The sequence below is a fragment of the Manacus candei genome, unplaced genomic scaffold (assembly GCF_025592945.1).
Source record: "Manacus candei isolate 608988 ecotype Guabito, Panama unplaced genomic scaffold, ASM2559294v1 h1tg000020l, whole genome shotgun sequence".
In the NCBI taxonomy this organism is placed as follows: domain Eukaryota; kingdom Metazoa; phylum Chordata; class Aves; order Passeriformes; family Pipridae; genus Manacus; species Manacus candei.
The window spans coordinates 769675-789561 of NW_026138068.1; the positions used below are offsets into that span (position 1 = coordinate 769675).

The window sequence follows — 19887 nt, forward strand, 5'->3', positions numbered from 1 at the left end:
AGTGGCCCACCTTACCCAGTACAACTTCTCCTGGTTGTAAGCATTTTCAAATGCCATCTCTTACTGAAGTGCTGCAGCAAGCACTGCATTTTACATTTATTTTCCTCCTCTCAGAATTAAAGCTTCTAATGGAAACACAGGAAACAAACACCATTTGTCTGATTTTGATAACTGTTTACTTGAAAATAACATTAACTATTAATCCCAAAGGAGGCAGCATCAGGAAGGGATCTTCTTGGTCTTTAGTTTATCCTCTAAGTTTGCAAAATATTTCATTTTTCCTAGAAGCTTCTTAGCTTCTTGAAGATCATCTGAAATGAAATAAACATTTAACAGAGGGAGAGCTGGATTTGCATTTTCAAAACGACTCTCAAGATTTCAATGACAGTAGCTGTTTCACTACTAAGAGCTGTGAGCTGCAAGGGCCCAGACACTATTAAAACCACATTGCCTATTATTTTAAGCAGGACTTTCTTTCCAGCTGCACAGCTTCCATGGTAATGGAATCGTTCCTGTCTTGTCACTGCACAGAGCAGCTCCAAGGCTGCAGGACAACATCTCCCAAATTCCAGTGTAAAATCTCAGAATAGGTCTAAGTTTGATTAAGAGTGTGTTCTTCACAGTATTCTGGGAAAGACACAATTTCTTACCATCTGCATTCCCACTTAAAGTGATTATTTTGATGCAAAATTAATTAAATGGAACTTTTGTACTGGATTTTGTTTTTAATGTGAGGTCCTGAATTCCTGAATCAGCAGAAAGATCAGTTTAGAAGTTCTTATTCTAAATACCACACAAAGAACCCTTGTTGATGTAGTATTTCTGTTCTATAGTTCAGGAAATATTTGCCAGCGAGAGAATGTGGGGTTTTAAGCATTTGACAGCAGCTAAATACTTCATAAAAACAGGTACCTCTTTCGAAAGCTGCAGTCAGCTCTCTGGTCAGTTCTTCTTGTTTAACTGCAAAACAAATGATTTAATTCACTTTTTGTTACATACTTAGTATATTTTATACCATTGCATTCCAACTGCCTGCGGTGGGAAATTTCATTACTGGTCTCAGTCTTTGGGAGCTAAGAGAGTTTTTCATAATACTGCTGTCAATGTTTTAATTATAATTTCAAATTAAAGAGGTTTACAAACAGGAATTCCAATGCCTATCAGTGGTCACTAACTTCCCAGCAATCTAACTTATTTTTGGTTTATCAGTTTACCCTGCTACAGTTAATTTTCTCCTGCTCTACTCAGTTTTTATTCTAATTATTCTAATTGCTTTTGGCACACTACACTTTGTTATTGTAAAGAATTAAATATATCAGTAAACCAAATATTCTGGTATCACCAACAACATAAAAAGAAAGTTGCTTGTGTAAGGACAATAACCACTTAATATAATGGTTGGTAAGTTAAAGAAGGTGAAAGAAATACAATGTCTGTGTAAATGACATTATTTAATATCATCAGACAAGCATTTTATTCAACTTCATTTTGAGAGATTCTTTCTTTGGAACAGTTGACTTGCCCTGATCTGCCAAAGATTGAGTAAATTCCTTTTTATAGTCTATCTATACTTATTTTGCCATCAGAATAGGTTCTATTATACAGATGTTCTCAAGCCAGATGTGATGTTTAGGTGCATAAATAGGTAAAGACAATACTGGGGAAGGGGACCAGGGCAGAAGCACCTACAGTGAATCCATTGCAGACTTACACAAGTTGAAGACACTACAAGAAACACACCAAAACAGACAGAAGCTTTCAAAAAGACTCTTGTGTTACAGAAGATATAAATTAGTTCTGTACAAATCCCTCAAATAATAACCTACCTTTAATTAAAGTTTCAATTTCTTCAATGATATCCTCATTTTTGGACTCTGCTAATTTCTCATTAATTTCCATGATTTCCATGAGGAACGCTGAGTCTGCATCACAGTCTGTCTCTTGTGCTGGCTCCACTCCACTCAGCTCCAGCTGGCAGAGGAAGTGGAAATTTGAAAATAAGCACTATTACATCTAATTCAACGGGAATTATTAAGTTTTTTAGAGGGGCACCCTCAGATTCGTATCTGATAAACGTGTATTACATGAAAGGTGCATAAACAGAATCAGTCTGAAAATTAGCTCCATACACAGGCTGACCATAAAAATCAGCAAGTCAAAAAATATAACAAAGGCTGCCAGACTGAAATTCCATATGAGCAGCCGTGGCCAAACACAACATGTGACGTGGGAAAAAAAAAGTGTAATGTGAGCAGCAAATGTGATGATAAGCTGATTAATTTTTGGACAAGCTTGTTTTTGGTCTCCCTTCAGTCCCTGGTCATCCTCTGCTTCAGAGGAATGTGAATCAGCACGTTAAGGATGGAGTGGAAGGTCCGGTCCCTCACAGCACCCCCAGCCCCTCTGGTGAGTTACAGGGACACTGATAACACCTAATGGAGACCTTACTAGATAGAGGCCCCGGCTCAGAGGGTTCAGCAGGGTCTGGTAGGCCTTGTTGATCAGGGAAGAGTGTTGCTCAGAGTAATACTGCTCTTTCTGCAAGTGGATGACAAATAATTTGAAGTTAATAACAAGTGACAGAATACACTTTGTTACATGCGGAAAACCAGCGTCCCTACACCAGTCCGTGGGTGACACTGAGAGGGCTCTGTGGACCTGGGAACAGCGTCACTGCACTCAGCTAAGACCTGACGAGCCGCAGCGGCCCCTCATCGTCCTCCTCCACCGCAAATCCATGACAGAGTCTCTTCTAAGCGCCGGGAGACAAACACAGGCGAGTCCCCGCACTCCCCGAGCGGGACAGAGGCAGGGGCTCAGCGCTGGGACCGAAGGCGAAGGGCGGGTTCCCCCGGCGATCACCGAGCCCCGCGGGCGCCGCCCGGCCCGGCCCCCCCGCCCGGGACCCCCGCCCGGCCCGGCGCTCACCGGCGGCCTCTGGCCGAAGCGGTCGGGGTGGACGGCGCGCTGCAGGCTCCGGAACCGCCGCTGCAGCTGCCGCACGTCGATGCTGAAGGAGCGGTCACTGCGAGACACAAGGCGGGTGAGCCCCGCGGCCGGCCGGGCCCGCGGCCGCCCCGCCCGCACTCACCAGTCCATCAGACGGAAGAGGTCGGGCCGCGGGGCCGGCGGCTGCAGGGCCTGGCAGGCGGGGCAGAAGCGCGGGGTGCCATCGGTGCCGGCGAGCGCGGTGCCGCAGCTCCAGCAGGGCGGCCCCGGGGCGCGGCCCGGCGCGGCCTCACGCAGCGCCCGCCGCGCCCACCCGAGCCGGGCCCGCAGCGCCGCCCGCATCGCGCCCCGCTCCCGGCGGCCCCCGCGCCGCGGCCCCTTATTGGCTCCGCCCGGGGCGCGCGCGTACCGCGGCACCGGCGCGAGCGGCGCGAACCCCGTGAGCCGTGAGTTCGGGGCCCGCTCCGGCCGTCCGGCCCCGCGCTCCGCTCTTGCCCTGCCTTGCCCTGCCCTGACCTGCTCTCCCCTCCCCTGCCCTCCTCTTCCGCCGCGGGCCGCTCCCCGCTCGCTCCTCGCTGGTTCTCCTGGGAAGGTCGCGCGGCGCCGCTGGGTCCCGGGGCCGCGGTGCTCGGGCGGGCAGGGCACGGCAGGGCGGGCCGGGCCGGGCGCTGAGTGAACGGGAGCTCGGCGGTGCCGCCCCGGGGTCCCGTCCGCACCGGCCCGGCTCCGCCGTCCGAGCGTCCAGGAGCTGTTCAGAAGGAGGTATAGGTTCGATATGAGGGAAAATTCCCTCGTGGGAAGGGCTGCCCAGGGCACGGGTGAAGTCACCATCCCTGGAGGGCTTTTAGCAGCCGTGTGGATGTGGCACCTGGGGACGGGGTCAGTGGTGGCCTTGGCAGTGCTGGGGATGAGCGCTTGGAGTCGATGGCCTCTCTCTTTTCCAACCCAAACGATTCCATGGCTCTGCTCCCTCCGCGGTGGCCGCGCCAGCACCGCTGCAAAGGGCCGCGGTCCGAGCCCGAGGGCCTCGCCTGTGCCTGTGAGCACGTGTGGAAAATGGGACGTGGGAAGTAACTTAGGAGCTGTGGTGGGTTTTTTTGGCTCGTAATGAAATGTAGCAAATCGATAAGGAGATTTAAATTAGCCTGCATTATACATCGAACGGTATGGCAACCAGCTAAAAACCCAGTAACACAGATGGTGAGCCAAGAAAGGAAGCAGAGGGATGAGTGCCAGCGATCCCAGAGGCTGGAAGGCTCATGGACGTTCCAGCAGCCCCGGTGAACGCGGATGTGTTTGAGGACGCCGGCTGTAGGGCTGGGCTGGCTGGTGGAGCGTTTGTTGAGTGGGGAGGGAGGAAAGACGCGCTGTGAATTCCCGAGCTGTAACGGGGCAGGGAGGCGATTGCCATTTCTTGCCGCCAGCAGCTGCCAGGGGCTGTGGTGGGTGTCTGTCAAGCTTTTGTACTTTCATTGTGTGTAGGTGTGACAAATCTGTTGGGCGCCTTCAAGAAAATGTACGTCATTTTCTTATATACATCATAGTTCTTATTTTTCCCTTTGTGTTTGGGGACCGGCCGTGATCCCTGCTCCATGCGGGCATGCTCTGTCGTAGCAGCCCCTGCCTGTGTGACCCAGTGCGAGCCCTGAAGTCCTCGGGAGCAATCTGGGAATGAGGGTTATTTCTGTTTTAGAACCAGCAGAGGCCGCCCCACATTCCCTTTTAGAAAGAAAACCATCCTAGTTTGCAAAATTCCTGGGGATTTACGTATAACCCACGCATGGGGGTTGGAAGTTTTACTTTGAAGCCTGCGAATGGACTTGAGTGTGAGTGCTTGCCACTTTTACTTTGCTGTAGTAACTGTTATTTTTAACATCCTCTTTGAAGCCAACATGTCCCGAGAGACTGAAAGTGAAGTACAGCAGACTCAAGGTGCCCAGTCGTCACAGAGTTCCTCTTCCAGTGGGTCACAGAGTACTAGTCAGTCTTCCTCAAGTTCTGGGACCCTCAGTTCTTTGGACACCGTTCCGACTCAGGAGCTTCCGTCGATCCCTGAGGAACCTGAAGAGCTGGATCCTCAGCCGTGGGGTCGACTCTTTGCACTTGCAAAAGGTTTCAGCAACTGTGGTATGTGCATACTGTAACAAACCTCTTGGTTTGTTTGTAGGACCTCAGAAAAGTTCTGAGCATCTTGCTAGAGAGCAGTGTCTTCTCATTTTTAAATTAAGTACAAGCAAATTTAGGTATGCAGCTTTTGCAATAATGTTTTGTTCTATACATCCCAGTGTTTATATTGAGTATTTCGATACACAGATTCCCTAGACTTAGAGAAATTATAGGGTGTTCATGTTTGTTGTTACATGCTTCATTTTTCCATTTTATAACTTATTTTATTATCACATGGGTCTATATTGCTGAAGGTGAACTGAAAACTACTACTGCTAAGGAGGGCAAAATTATTAAGAGCATAAAGAGGGTAAAATTATTAAGGAATTTTACAAGGTGTCAATACTGCTTTGTCTGAATTAAGACAAATAAACTTGATTGTAGGGGAAGAACCTTGTCTCTGGTATCCTACTCTACCATCTGGCATCATTCTGTAGTACCATAGTTATTAACTTCCTGCAATGTCATGTTCTCTCTCTGCTGTACCTTCCCCTCCTCTGCAGACTGTGTGAATGAGGAATACTGGTTTGGGAGAGACAAAAGCTGTGATTACAGTTTTTCTAAGCTAGGACTGTATGAGACTGGCTTCTATGAAAACTATAGCAAGAAGCACTTCCGAATTTTCAGGGTAAGTGCTGAAAAGGTTAACTGACTCTCTGTCTTGGCATAATTCAATAGGTGACTTTGGAGCAGGAATCCTAAAGATATCAAAGCATCTTCAGTGTTGACTCCTTTGACACTACTCTTGGCAATGCCCCACTCACCTGGTTTATGAAATAACCTCAGTAGTCTCATTTCTTGAGCCAACAATAGTAAATTTTTAGTCTGTCATGTCTTTACTGTGAAGTCATTTCTTCTTTACTTTCATCTTTATTATTTTTTTTCTCTTTGAGGAAATGGGTCCAAAAAATTCCTATGTTGCCTACATTGAAGACCATAGTGCAAATGGAACATTTGTGAATAAAGAGCTTGTTGGAAAAGGGAAGAGGCTTCCACTGATTCACAACTCTGAAATTGCACTGTCTCTACAGACCAATAAGGGTAAAATGTACTTTTACTTGAGTAGGTTCTTCACATGTTGACCAGGAGGTTGTTTCTGTGTTGATTTGAGTGTGTTTCTTGGGAGCTGAGCTGCTTCATGAGGACTGTTAAAACACAGCTATGAATAGATGTTTTAGTACTTGCATAAAAATTATCCATATCCACATCAACCCTAGGAAAAAACTAAAAAAGAAAGCTGAGAGGAATCTGCATCAGATACCACCTTACTAGAGTATAAACTTCTGTAGTTGCTTTCCTATTTTAAAAATGCTTTTGGGCTTCAGTAGCTATGCATGTGATGGTGGGAACAGGGGAGACAGACTATTGAAGAGAAGTTCAAAATCCCCCCAGATACCTAACGGGATGCTGCATAACAAATAGAAAATCATCTTAAAAATTAGCAGACCTGGGCATTTGGTTTTTTGTCTTTGCTTTTCCACTAAGATGCTGTCTTCTTGATTGTTAATTCTCTTTGATCCCTGCTGGGACATTGAAATTTTTGCCCATTTTATCTAAGTGTGGTGTTAATTGGTTAAGGATTGTTACGAATGTAATACCAAAATGTCATTTTTCAGTAATAAGATCACGTTGCTACCCCAGAGCTGATGTAATTTATAGCACATGTTTAGTTTTTCCTCAAGCAGGCTTTTTTTCAGTCATGTTGTTGATTATAAAAGCTCGGGAAAATAGCTTTGTTTCTTACAACAAAATTTTAAAATTAACAACAGAAAAACGATCTCCACTTGTCTTCCCAGTGTTTGTATTTACTGATCTTACGGTGGATGATCAGATGACGTTTCCTAGAGAACTGAGAGAGAAATATATCATATCAAAGACTTTGGGAAGGTAAGCATTCTTTTTCCCTCAGTATTAAGGTTTGACTTTGTTACCATTGTCAGTACCTTGTTCTGCAATTGTTACCAGTTCTAATTGAGCTGCTGTTTTAAAAGAAAAAAGAAGAAAAATGCTAACACCTCAGTAAACCTGTTCTTTGCAACAACTTTAAACAGGAATTTTGGCTTCATCCCCGTAATTGCCTTGGGGTTTGTAACCTGCCATCAGTGGTGAAAACCAGTTTTTGTTTTGTTTTGTAGAAGATAATAAAGTTTGTAAATTCTTAGCAAGTTTTTAAAGTTTGTATATTAATTTACTCGGTTACTGGAAGTAGAAGGAAGAGCTTTATCTCGGAATACAGATTGCTGCAACATCACTGTTGAGGCCTTCAGACAGAAGGGGAAAGAACTGTCCAGGAAAAAGGAGAGAGAGGCTATTTTAAGAGGAGGCTATTTTAAGAGAAGGCTATTTTTTTCTCTTTTGGAGACAGTTGGTCAGTGAAGAATTTGGAGGTGAATGGTTGAGTAGAAACAAATCCGAGTGGGAAATACAAGAATTTCTTTCTGCAATGTAATTGCTATTTAGTAAAAACACAAGTGCTGCCGTATCTGTTCTTCAGATTTGTGCAATCTGATGTTGAGAGAACCCTTCCTAGGTTCTCTTCCCCTAAATGCTTTTGGGTGAAGGAAATGCTGACAGAGCCTGTCTGTCATATTTGTCCCTATCCTTGGTGCCAACAGACCTGTTGCTTTGCATATTTACTCCTGCAGTTCTGAATGAGTGGCCCTTGACAACACTTGCTATTTAAACAGACTTTCCTAACTGTTGAGTGCTTCCTGAAAGAGGCATGTTTTAGAAAGCTAGAAAGCAGCAGCTCCAGACTGTGTGTAATACAATGCTTTCATTTGTCTGTACTTGTTACACAGATCTTTGACGAGTATTTGTAAGCACTGACATAGCTGTGCTCTCGTGTTAGTGGTGCCTGCGGGGAAGTCAAACTGGCCTTTGAGAAGAGCACTTGTAACAAAGTCGCTGTGAAGATCATCAATAAGCGGAAGTTTGCGGCGAGCGGCCCGAGAGAGGCAGTGAGTGTTTGTGTTTGTCTGTCTGTCCGTCTGTCTTGGCCGTCTTGCAGTGGCCCTGGAATATTTGCTGACTTCTCTGACTGCCTGACCATCTTCAGCTAAAGAGGATTTTCTCACTTAATGTAAGAAATGTAATTTAAATGCCTTCTGATCTGGTAGCATCTACGGGATTCTGTAGGAAATGCCTACTTTCATTCTTTGACCACATTCTGTTGGGTTCATAACTTAGGACTGTTAGTGGGGTGTATACAGAGGGTGGTGTGGAGTCTTGTGGGGTTTGGTTTAAAGGACAATACAGGTATATATATGACAGTATTTTTCTGTTTTTGTCATTTGGAAATTAGTTGGGGATTTCTAACCCGCAGTGAAATGACACGTGTGGAGCAATATCTTGCTCCTGATGGTGACAGCAGATTGTTTATTTAATTCACTGAAGGCACCTGATCAGTTTATGGAAAAAGATTGTATGTTATGATCACTTAGAGTAGCAAGGGGCATGATGGCTTTTCTGGTACTGTCTTTTATTTCTGATGTGTCTTATTTCAGAACAGCACTGTCTTACCCAATACACTTGATTATTTTAACAGAACCCAGCTTTTAATATCGATACAGAAATTGAAATTTTGAAGAAAATAGATCACGTGAGTGTTTCTGTACATTTTTATTCCTTGCTGCTTCCTACTGTATGTACTTGTGTAGTTCATTGACCTTAGTGTGGTAACTAAAGATCAATTTTATCTGTTTAGAAATGTGTTAAAGGAGGCATATGCTTTTTCTTGTAAATTACTGAATGGGTCTTTTTTCCTCTTTTACTTCTATTGTGTTTTTGCAGATTTGAGATTTTAAAAGTTTGTATAAATGAGATGTAAATTTGAGAAGAAACTTCACAGGAGAAATTTCAACCTGAACCACTGTTGTAGGAATCTTTCCTCGATGCGAGTTTTTGTAAATGCCATGAGATAACCAAATATAAAGATTAGTTTTGACTGGCAGAATTTGTATCCCCTCTTTTCTCTGCACGTAAAATACACAAAATGTTGAGGGGATGGTAACTCAGAATTGGAAAAATAAGGATTGTGTTTACCAAAGTCTGGGGTGCTCACTAGCCATTTGTGTTAAGTGTTAAAGTGACATGGTTGAAATACTGAAGTAGGAACTTTAGGATTAATTTTTACAAATTATTCTACTTTTTTGTGTGTCTCTATTTGTGTTCCCTTTTCTGTTAGCCTTGCTTAATCAAGATCAAAAACTTTTTTGAAGCAGAGGATTACTACATTGTTTTGGAACTGTAAGTAAATTGTTTGAAAGTACATACATAAAATGAAATGTTTTTCATAACTACAAAGAATGTGCGTAGTTCTGAACTGTGGGGGGTGTGTTTGTTTTATTTTTTTTTTAATTTTGCTGGCCTCCACTGTTCTCTGAAACCTCTCTAAAATTAGGAGCTAGGATAACCAGGAGAAGAGTCATCCTTCTAAGCTTTGTAGGCACTTGGTGCCTGGATATTGTTTGCTGTGCTGCTGTTGTGGATGGCTGATACTTTTTTGATTTTGGAGCTTGTAAGAGGTGACTGATCAAAAATCATGTAACAAGTCCCAGTGAGGACTTAGGAGACTGACCCAAACTCAACAGTGCACGTGCTGTGTTTAGGATGTTGCTCACTCATTTTCAGAAACATACTCTGTCTCTGTAGACAAATGTTTTGGTCTTAGTCCTGTCTAATGAAACGAATCTTTTGGAAGTCATATGTTGACTTCTTACCTGCATTTGTTTTAGGATGGAAGGAGGAGAATTGTATGACAGAGTGTCAAGGCCAATCAAGATGAAAGAAGCTACCTGCAAGTTGTATTTTTATCAGATGCTGCTGGCAGTAAAGGTACATAATGGTGAATTCTACCAAGAAAAAAAATATGGTTATGCATATGAATATTGGTAAGATGAATTTTTCTGTCACTTGTCATTTCTGAAACCCATTCAAGCAATCAGGACAGCATTCTTAACAATTTGGTTTAACAAGAGAGAAATGGAAAACCAGAATTCCTACAAAGGCAACACAGAACTTGGGTTTTCCTTAGTTCTGTGCTTTTAATGAGATGAAGAAGTGTAACTTCCCAGAGAATGGGAAGTATGCAGGCCAGGTCTGCACACTGAGCTTGCAGTGAGATTTGTCATTTGGAGCATAATGATTTCTAAGGTGTTTTTTTGTTTCTTTGGGGTTTTTTGTTTTGTTTTTTTTAAGGGAGAGTCATAAGCTGGGGAGCTTTAAGTGCCTCTTACACAGCTATTTCTGTTATCCTGCCATTGCCGTGGGAAAAATTGGAAAGCTTACATTTTAAAACAGGTTAACAGTCTGTGTTCCCTTAATTGTCTATTTGTATATATCTAGTATCTTCATGACAATGGAATTATACACCGAGATCTAAAGCCAGAAAATGTCCTGCTTTCGTCTTCTGAAGAAACATGTCTTATAAAGGTAAGAAAACTTACATTTCGTGTTAATGGAGAAATATGGGGATATTCCTTCTCATTCTTCTTGATATTTTGTTAAACATATCCAAAAAGATATTATTGAAGTAGTCGTACAAACCGTGAAATAACTTAAAACATTGAGGTTTTTTTTTCATAATTTTATTTTTACTTTTGTGGGTATTTCAACCCATACGCTGCATAACTAACTTCCAATGTCAATGCTTTTTTTTTTTGCCTCCCAATAAAATGTAATTCTTGAATTACAGGCAGCATTCCCACAAGTTGTATGTGACAGGGCTTTTTTTGGTGTTTTTGTTCTTTTATGGGGAGGGGAGGGTTTTGGTTTTCTTTTGTGTTGTTTTTTGTTTTCCACAGAGAAAGCACTGAATAGCTTTGCATGGTAAAGTGCTTATTTTTTAAGTAATCTCTTCTCATAAGCTACAATACCTTTTTTCTCTGGTTGTCCATTTACATCTAAATTTGAGAGCACTTTTTGCTAGTGTAAAAGTCTGATCCTCTGTCATATATTTCTCTCTCTTCCTCCTCTCCCATTCTCACTTAAAACTCACAGAAGTTTGGGTAACTTTTGTTCATAGTCATGTACTGGAGCTGGCTTGGAAGGAAGAAACTTGATGTTACTTCCTGATTTATGAGGACAATGTGATGTGTTCTAGTACAGTCCATCCTAATATGTAATGTGGTGTTACCATTTTTAAATACGAGATTACAGATTTTGGACAATCCAAGATTCTTGGAGAAGCTTCTCTTATGAAAACATTATGTGGTACCCCCATGTATCTTGCTCCTGAGGTTCTAAATTCACTTGGGACTGCTGGATACAGCCGAGCTGTGGACTGCTGGAGTTTAGGAGTTATTCTTTTTGTATGGTAAGATACTGTGTAGATGTACCTTCACTGGGCAGTCTTTGACGTATGTGTCTTGAGACATGGCAACTTCAGTATCTATATTAGGAAGTGGAAGTGTATTTAAAACTTCACATGTGTAAAATCACTGTGATAGCAGGGGCTTTAAAATGTGTGATTTCAGTGTTTCATTTGCTGTGACGAAATCTGTGTTATTTAACTTGTTTTCTTTTATGTAGCTTGTGTGGATATCCACCATTCAGTGAGCAAAATAGTAAACTCTCTCTGGAAGATCAAATCACTCGTGGAGAATACAGGTTCATTGCAAGAGAATGGAAGCATGTGTCAGACATGGGTATGACTCCAGCACAGGGGGTAGCAGAATATCAACTTCCTTTCTTGTAGTTTGTGTTTTCCCTTATCTTCCTTTCCAGCTGTATGGCAAATTGCATGTTAATACGTTTAGTTTTTAAAGTAGTGTCTTAATTTTTGTTAAAGTTCATAGTTAAAGCATTAGAAAGAGGAGATACATTTTCATTGAAGAGATTTCTTAGTAATATTTAACGTAATTAACCACAGAAGTATAGAGTTTGTGGGCACATATGTCTGTTTTTCCTCTTTCCACTTTTTCTTCTGACTTTATCAAGCTGGTCTACAGACTTGCCTAAAGATTCTTCAAGTGTTGAGCCAAAAATGCCAGGAATTTAAGGAATATGAACTAGAACTCCAAAAGACAAATGTTCCAAGAGAGTCATTTCATGGTGCTAGACTTCCAGCTGAAAGTGTCAGTCACATTTGTGGAATCAGCTATTATGTTTGGCCCACTACAAGCTAAGTAGTCTGTAAAATGGAGTTTCTGCATAGTAAACTGCATGTTTGCATGCTTTTATTTTTTTCAGGACATTTTATATGCACAAAATAATTGTAGTATTTGCCTTGGATACTCCTTTGTATGTGCAGAGAAGTTTCTAATAAACGATGCTGTCATTCTTTGCCTAATAAACTTACCAAGTATAACTCCTTCCTGAATAATTCGAAGCTTATTCAATAATAAGTCAGACATGTATGAGAACAGCAATTATGTTAAGGTTGTACATAGTCCTACTGGTATGTATTTAGAATAATCAGATACAATGAAAAGTAAATCTTGCTGAAATTCCCTTCTGGGAGTCTTGGAATAATAAAATATGACATAAATGTCGTATTTTCAATGTGTCTAGTAAGCAGCTTCCTAAGAAAATGAAAGTTTGAGATTATGTTGAGCATACATGTGTCTGTCTCTTCTTTCTCACCTTCCCAGATGGACAATCTGCTTTCCAAGACACAGTAAACCAGGAAATTAAATTAAGCTGTCTTTGCTTTTCCACAGTAATACTGAAGCTTTTAGGAAAGTGCTCAGTCTCCTATGCATGCTCAGAACATAAATTGTGAACATGCTCAGTACATCTGCTGGTAATTTTGATATATTGAAAAGTGTTGTGTCATGTGCATGTGAAGGAAGGATGGTTGCAGTCTGCAGCCCTCCCTGTGCATAGGAAAAAGAAAAGTGATCTGCCCAGCCTGTATTTTTGGGCATTGTTCTGAAGGGGTATCAGGCACATTCTTGCACATAGCTTTTTGTAGGCATATTTCAGGTAATGAATGTATTGATCCTATGTCAACCAGATCTCTTAATTGTTCTAGCTCTGGATCTTGTGAAGAAGCTGTTAGTAGTGGATCCAAGCAGACGTCTTACCACAGAGGAAGCCTTAAAGCATCCTTGGCTTCAGGTAGGAACTGAGTTTTAACTGAAATACAGCAAAGCTGGGTTGCTGGGGGGATAATTTGTTGATGTGAGCTCAAAGGCAGTTCAGCAGCCTGAATGTTGTGAAGTTTTGTTGATGCAGTGTAATTTGCTTCCACATGGAAGCAGAGGAGCCCTGACCACTGTTCACCAGAGGTGTGATGTGTGCCTGACCCTGCTTTTGGGGAGAATGCCACAGGAGGGGTACAGTGATGGGCAAGGAGAGCTTCAGTTCTTTGGCTTCATGGCAATAACAAGTGTGATCTTAAGTCAGAGCTTAAGCCTGCCTGTCCATAGGTTGTGTCTCTGACAGGAGTCAGCAGGAGAACAGCTGTCATTTGGTGCCTCTCATGGGCATGCACTGCCTCTCTGCCAGCTGGTTGTACAGATTCTGCTGGTTTTAAGACTGGATATTTTCACAGAAAATTAAGCCCATTCTGCACCTGTAGCTGGTCTGTGCTTTCAAAGAATTAGTCCCTGTGGAAAGACTGCAAAAGTAGCATGGAGTAGTCTGCTGAATTCCTTCTTTCAATACAATCAGCAGCTACTGCATCCTTTGTGAGACACCTGTTCCCAGAACTCTTTCACATCTGAGGATCAAGATGTATTTTTTTAGAGACCAAGTCTGACTGTGGTCTGATAAGGATGGACTTCTTCCTTTGAGCATTGTAACGAAGCCCCACTTCCTCAGCTTGTTTGTGTGGGCAGGCAGTGCAGAGTTTGTTTCTGGCAGGTGTCCAGTGCTACTGTGTTCTTACTGTGCTGAATGTGAATAAATGTCGCTGGTTTGGGAACCCTCTGAGTAGGAAGTGATGGTTTCCCTGCCTCCTGTCACAGTCTAGTTTTTGTGAGGGGTAGTCTTTGGGTGGTCTTTCCTTAATTTTGGCACTCCAGAGGTGACCACTGGACTTAACGAGCTTTCCTGGATATTCTTGCTTGAGGAGGCTGAAAAAAGTCACCCAGCCTACCCCTGAGCCACACAACAGGCTCTATTTACTCATGCTGAGCACAGTGCTATTCCTGTTCTCCCCCTGTGAACAGGGTGGTTTACATGCTTTGGTAAAGAACATAAGAAACGGGGTGGAAGAAACGGAATATCCCTCAGTGCTTAAGAGCTGACAGTGTCCCGAGACAAAAATTGCATATGGATGACTCTTTTTAAGTGATTAACTTGACTTAATTATGCTGCTGTGCATCAGAAAACTTTTCCTGGCATTCCTGGCTTTTACTACTGTAGTTTTGTGTGTAACTTCTACAGCGAGTTAATCAGATATACATTCTTACATTTAAATTATAATTCTGAGCAGAAAATGTTATTTAGAAACCATGCTACACTTATTTTAAGAGTTGCTGATATGCATAATGGGGAAGGGGAAATAGATAAGTGATTTAGACTAAGAATTTGAGATATTTCAGTATTTAAACTCAAGTTGTTATTAACTTGGTTATATATTCCATTTAGAGACACCTCTTGCTGTTAAATTTAATTTTGAAGTCAGGGCAAAAAGTTCGAGAAATCATAATAGCCACAAATCCAGATGTCAGCTAGCACACAGCTGCTGTTCTTTGAACTGTTTCCCTTCAGGGGCTGTTACTAAGAGTATCAGATGTTCATAGGTGATGTACACTGCCTGCTTGGAAGGCCAACATCCAGCATGCTCAGTTCTAGATATCACACACGTTGATTACTACCACCAAAAGAGCTCCTGAGTCCTGTTACTGTGAGTAGTGAGGAGTTACTGGCTCCTCTCTCCCTCTTGTGTTGTCTGGAAGTATCGACTTTACAAGTCAGCATGAAAAAACCACACTCTCCATGCGACCAGCTAATGCCTGATAGCCCTCTGATGATTTTGGGTACACTAGGGAATTTTTCAGATATTAAAAGTAGCATGTTCTCCAAACAATATTTAATTTCTACAGATTTGTTTAAACCAGTAGTGCTTTCAATACATGTGCTTTTCACTCCATTGTTTGAATCTACAGCTTTAAAACTTAGTGAGCTGCTTAAACCTAAGTACTACTCAGTGGAAATGTCCTACCTATATTTAATAAAACAGGTATTTAAGAAAACGTTTCTCAAAGGCGTGTAAATAATTGCTGTTTCTGCCTCTGAAAACTTCACTGAGGTCTTATGAATAGGACTTAGTTTGGTTGCATGCTAAAGAAAACACTCAGGTGTTTGTTAAATAAATGGAAAAATATTTATCTTACCTTACCCATTAACTCAAAGGTACCCACAGTCAAATCAGGTGATGCTGGAAAAGAAAAACAAGTCAAAATGCTGTATAAAATAAAATAGATGTTCACATCAAAGCCTTTTTGTAGCACTTAAGAACATAGTTAAACAAAAAAGGATATACTGCAAGGCTCCATTGCTTAGAAAAAGGACCCCCTCCCCTGCCTTCCCCAAGAAACTTAGTTAAAACTGCTGAAATCCTTAGGAGCTCAATGATTGTTATTTCTAATTGTCTCTAGCAGTGAGTGTCCCATTTGCTTCTCTTGAAATTTCCCAATCTTTGCCTTTCCCTTAAATATTCTATCTACCACTTAGCTACTGTTTTTCCCCCAGGATGAGGATATGAAGAGCACATTTCGACAGCTACTTGCTCAGACACGTACCAATATGGATCCACCACAAACATCAAAAATGGTATGTGTAATAGATATTTGAAGATTAATATTTGATGCGCAGAGAAATTAGATTTTGAAGTAACTCGTAATAAGAAAATCAGTTAATTTTGAGACTTGAAAGAAACGTGCCCTTGGGCAGTATGTGGCAGCCTGCTGGTTATCTCTGCTTCCTGAGGAGCAGCAATGGACTTCCGTGCTTTGTCAACACTTGTTTCAATGTACAGAAACAGTCTCCTAGGCTTTAAAGGATTAACCATATATTTAGAATAAAATTTTTGAACTTTTTTTTTTTTAATGGATACGAGTCACTAATGTTTAGTATTCAAGGAAAAAATTATCATGTTAGTGCAAATTTAGGATGGCATTGTGCCATTCATTACCAGATGCTAATTAGGTGAATTGTAAACAGCTGTTTCAAGCTGGGAGCAATGTCTTATATGAGAAGGCTCAAATATAATTAGATGGATCTTGGTAGAGAAACATGGGCTAGTCATGCTGCTTTTTTGGTCACAGAAAGGAGACACTGCCAGCACCTGTAATTCTGGAGCAAGCAGAACAGTCAGGCTCTGTCTTGCTTGGTTTCTGTAGCCATCCTGCTGTATCTTTCTTTTAGCCAACCACAATGAGAAAGCGTCACCATGAAAATGAGGAAGAATCTGGCCCTTCTAAGCGAACTGCTCCTTCTACATCGTTTCAGAAAATGAGGTGAAAAAGAAGAGAAAGTGACTTTTGCAAATGACAGCTTTTTGTATGGAAAGCAGACTTTTTTTTAATAAAAATTTAATAATGGAATTTAACATGCTTCAACGTTGTTGAAGATGCAATTTCGAAATAAAAAATTACTTTGTAAGACTGAAGTGACTGCTGTGCATGCATGATACTCTGCACAAATAGTCACGTTCTGGTCCATCCAGCTGTCTGACTCAAGGAAAATACCAAAATAACCTCCTGAACTGAGTTATTAACCATTTTTAGGCTAATTTCATCCTCACCTGTATTCTTTGTTTCTTCTCTTCCAGTTTCTAGGTTAGGCATGGAAACAATGCTTAGTCCTCACAGATGAGAAAGGAATACTAGGTTTGTTGAGCTTCTGCCTGAGGCATGGCATTACCTGACACAGTGCTGCCCACAGACTTCTGAGGACACTTAGACTATTCAGTTGGGATGTAAAACTACCCATGGAGCTTGAGGTGCTCTGGGCTTCAGGTAAAGCTCCTATGCTGGGCTGGGCAGACTCACAGCATCCTGCTCTGGGAAGGGGCTGATTGGCTTCTAAAGCAAGAGTTCCCATCTGCATGGTGTTTCTAACATGTGTGTACTATGTTTATTTCCCAGAGCAGGGACAAGTAAGAGGAAATATGATAACAAGTGATGAAAGGAAGATTTATAAGTTCCTGCCAGGGAAGAACCAGAAATTAAAATGAGAGAGAAACAGTTTTTAGTTTTCTTTGCCTGAGTGAAAATTTTCAACTGTGTAGCTTTTACTAAAGGATATTAATTTTATTATTGGCTGAGAGAAGTTTAGTAACTCTGTTCTCAAATATGCACTTTCTAGTTAAAGGCATCTCCTGTAAGTTCATTTGGAAAGAAAAAACATAATGGGTTATGGAATAAATCCATGTCAGGTAGGAATATGACATCCATGATTCAGGTTTTCCCATATGTGCCCATTGCAGAGGTCTTGTGTGTTTCAATGTATTTGATATTAACCATTGCTAATGATAAAATGCCAGTTCTTAAACATTGATGTCATTCTTAATGAGTCAGGTGGAGAACATCCATGGGCATCTGGATGGAAACAGCACCACTGGTTCCAATGCACTGCAGATACACCAGGGTGCTAGAACAGAGAAGGCATGTCTGTCCTTGAGGATGTGCCCTTTCTGGTGGACACCCATGGCAGACTGGCACATCCTCGGGGAATTCTGGTGCTTCCTGTGGCTCATCTGAAGTAGAAGGGAACACTCAGCTGCCATTTGCTAGATGAAAGGATCATAAAGGATGTGATGTGTTTGGCCTAGGTTTGTGTCCTGGTGTACTGCAAAAGCCAATGGGCTTTGGTTACCAATGACTTTAAAAAGACCTGCATCATTGCCAATGAGAAGGTAATTCCCTAGCTCTTACTTACACTGTAAATTAACAGCAATTGGTTTTTAGATTGAAATAGAAGACACCTGTAATTTATTCCTCTAATTTTTTTTACATCCCTCAGCTGTTAGATAATCTGTAACTGCTTTGCTTGGATCCTTTCCTCTGGTCCTGACTAAGACCTACTTTCTAATGATGTCTTAACTTTGATCTCCCTAATTTGATGACAAACCTTTAGGTTGCTGGCCATGTGTTCATTTATTGCAGAAAGCTTTCTAAAGTTTGGGAAGTGTCACTAAATTTCACTATGGTAAAGTGGCAGCTGATTTGCACTTAGACAACAAATTTCTTTATTCACAGCACAAGAGTCTTCAGCATAATCCATTTGCCTGTTCATTTCAAGGGGCACAAGGGGTCACAGGATTTGGAAGGTTTGAGCTAACAAAGGTGCTGAGCCTCGCTGTGCGCGGCCAGAGTGGTGTCGTGAGTGACCGGTGTCACCGCCTGCGGTGCGATGTGGAGCCCTGCTTACCCTCGAGCTCGGGCCGCCGCTGCCTTTGGGCAGACAGAGCTGTATCCTCCGTGAGGACGGGGCCCATCCGCGGCGGACCCGCCCGCTGCTCTGCCGTGCGGCCCCTGCGGCCGGGCTCGCCCCCCGCCCGGCCGGAGCCCGGCAGAGGCGCGGCTGAGCAGCTGCCCCGGGCCCGGGGCCGCCCCGGCGGGGCGAGCCGGGGCTGCAGCCGCAGGACGTCCGGCGCCCTCGGCCGGGGGTGCCCCGGGTCCGGCCGGAGCCGAGCCCAGCCCCGGGGCGGGGCCGGGGCAGTGCCGGTCCCTCAGAGCCGGGCCCCGAACGTGGCGCCGGGGGCCGGAGCGGGATCGGCCCCCGGAGGAGGAGGAGGAGGAGGAGGAGGAGCGCGATGGAGCAACAGGCGCCGCCGCCCCCGCCGGGGGCCGTGGCGGGGGGCCGGGCTCGGCGGGAGCGGGACGCGGAGCCTGCCCGGGTGAGTTGACGCCGGACGGGCGGCGCTGGAGCGGCCGGGAAGGCGGGAAGGAGCCGCCGGGCCGGGCCGGACGCGGGCGGCGGAGGGAAGTTGCGGGGCGCGGGCGGGGGGACGGGCGGCTGTCCCGGCACGGAGCGGGAATCCGGAGGGGGCGCAGGCCCGGCGGCTCGAGGCGCCGTGAGGGGCCGGGCGGCGGCGGAGCAGCTCCCCGGCGGGGCTCCGGGGCCGCCAGGCCGAGCGCTCGGCTCCCTCCACCTCGGGCTCCCCGGGGGGCCGTTCGCGGCCCCCCTTTCTTGGGAGCCCCGGGCCCGGCGGAGCGCGGCGGGCGGGGGTCCCGGCGGGTCCTGCCGCGGTGCGGAGGGGCCGGGCCTGCCCCCGAACGCTGGAGCGGGACCCGCGCGGGCTGGGAGCTCGGGTGTCGGCGCGGGCATTGTGCTCACTCCGGGCGCCCCGGTAAGCAAACCCGAAACTTATCTGGTTAAAATCTCCAAAGTTTGACGGTAAATGTGTCAGGTGTACTTCGCGGCGCTGCAGAGCTGCAGACCCTGCTGCAGTGGCACAGACACAAACGTTCTCAGGCTGGCTGTGCCTCCGCTGGGCACGCCGGCCGCGGGGAAAGTTGTCATGAACTCGGTTGTAGGAGCTTTGTTACTGACAGAGCTTGGAATCTGGCGATTGGATTCAGTCAGTGCATCTTGGGTGACAGCAAATGTCATGAATGTGGCTCTGCCCATGCACTGGAACACAGACTGGCCATCAAGGGTGAGAGGTATTATCCCAGTCAGCAGCCCGCACTGCTGCAGTTTGATGTTGCAGCCATAGGGATGCCCCTGGTTGTCCCCAGTGAACAGAGAGTTGAAACAGCTGGGTGCCTATACCTTATTGTCCTTCCTCATCTTTTCTTGAAGCTGTTTGTGTTTATTCTTGGATGTCTTTCATTTTTCTTGGAGGTTTTCATAATCCTAGATAATATCATC

The 19887-nt window shown here is 44.0% G+C and overlaps 3 protein-coding genes across 13 annotated transcripts in view; 2 read left to right on the plus strand and 1 right to left on the minus strand.

The window, feature by feature from the left end:
- Positions 1-153: 153 nt before the first annotated feature.
- HSCB (HscB mitochondrial iron-sulfur cluster cochaperone) lies at positions 154-3306 on the minus strand. Its single transcript, XM_051785877.1, has 6 exons — positions 3092-3306; positions 2929-3025; positions 2449-2538; positions 1827-1971; positions 913-960; positions 154-311 (listed from the first exon to the last, which is right to left on the minus strand). The coding sequence occupies exons 1-6, from the start codon at positions 3289-3291 to the stop codon at positions 220-222; spliced, it is 672 nt and encodes a 223-aa protein (XP_051641837.1). The 5' UTR covers positions 3292-3306; the 3' UTR covers positions 154-219.
- On the plus strand, positions 2942-16921 carry CHEK2 (checkpoint kinase 2). Of its 9 annotated transcripts, none has more exons than XM_051785867.1 (16): positions 2942-3043; positions 4837-5076; positions 5619-5743; positions 6009-6156; positions 6912-7002; positions 7967-8075; positions 8663-8716; positions 9302-9363; positions 9852-9951; positions 10462-10548; positions 11268-11431; positions 11647-11762; positions 13091-13176; positions 15760-15840; positions 16435-16526; positions 16841-16921. In XM_051785867.1, the coding sequence occupies exons 2-16, from the start codon at positions 4842-4844 to the stop codon at positions 16845-16847; spliced, it is 1557 nt and encodes a 518-aa protein (XP_051641827.1). In that variant the 5' UTR covers positions 2942-3043; positions 4837-4841; the 3' UTR covers positions 16848-16921. The 9 variants fall into 9 exon arrangements, 4 of the variants coding, with proteins under 4 accessions (XP_051641827.1, XP_051641826.1, XP_051641825.1 ...); XM_051785866.1 differs by lacking the exon at positions 2942-3043 and adding an exon at positions 3301-3395; XR_007904294.1 differs by lacking the exons at positions 2942-3043; positions 16841-16921 and adding exons at positions 3826-3988; positions 14808-14911 and having other exon boundaries at positions 16435-16470.
- Positions 16922-18745: 1824 nt separating this feature from the next.
- The window catches only part of TTC28 (tetratricopeptide repeat domain 28), a 122070-nt gene continuing 120928 nt past the window's right edge, over positions 18746-19887 (plus strand). For all 3 annotated transcript variants that reach the window (XM_051785535.1, XM_051785532.1, XM_051785533.1), the window contains exon 1: positions 18746-18910. In XM_051785535.1, the coding sequence (XP_051641495.1) occupies positions 18827-18910 (84 nt within the window). In that variant the 5' untranslated portion in view covers positions 18746-18826. The remainder of the gene's footprint in view (positions 18911-19887) is intronic.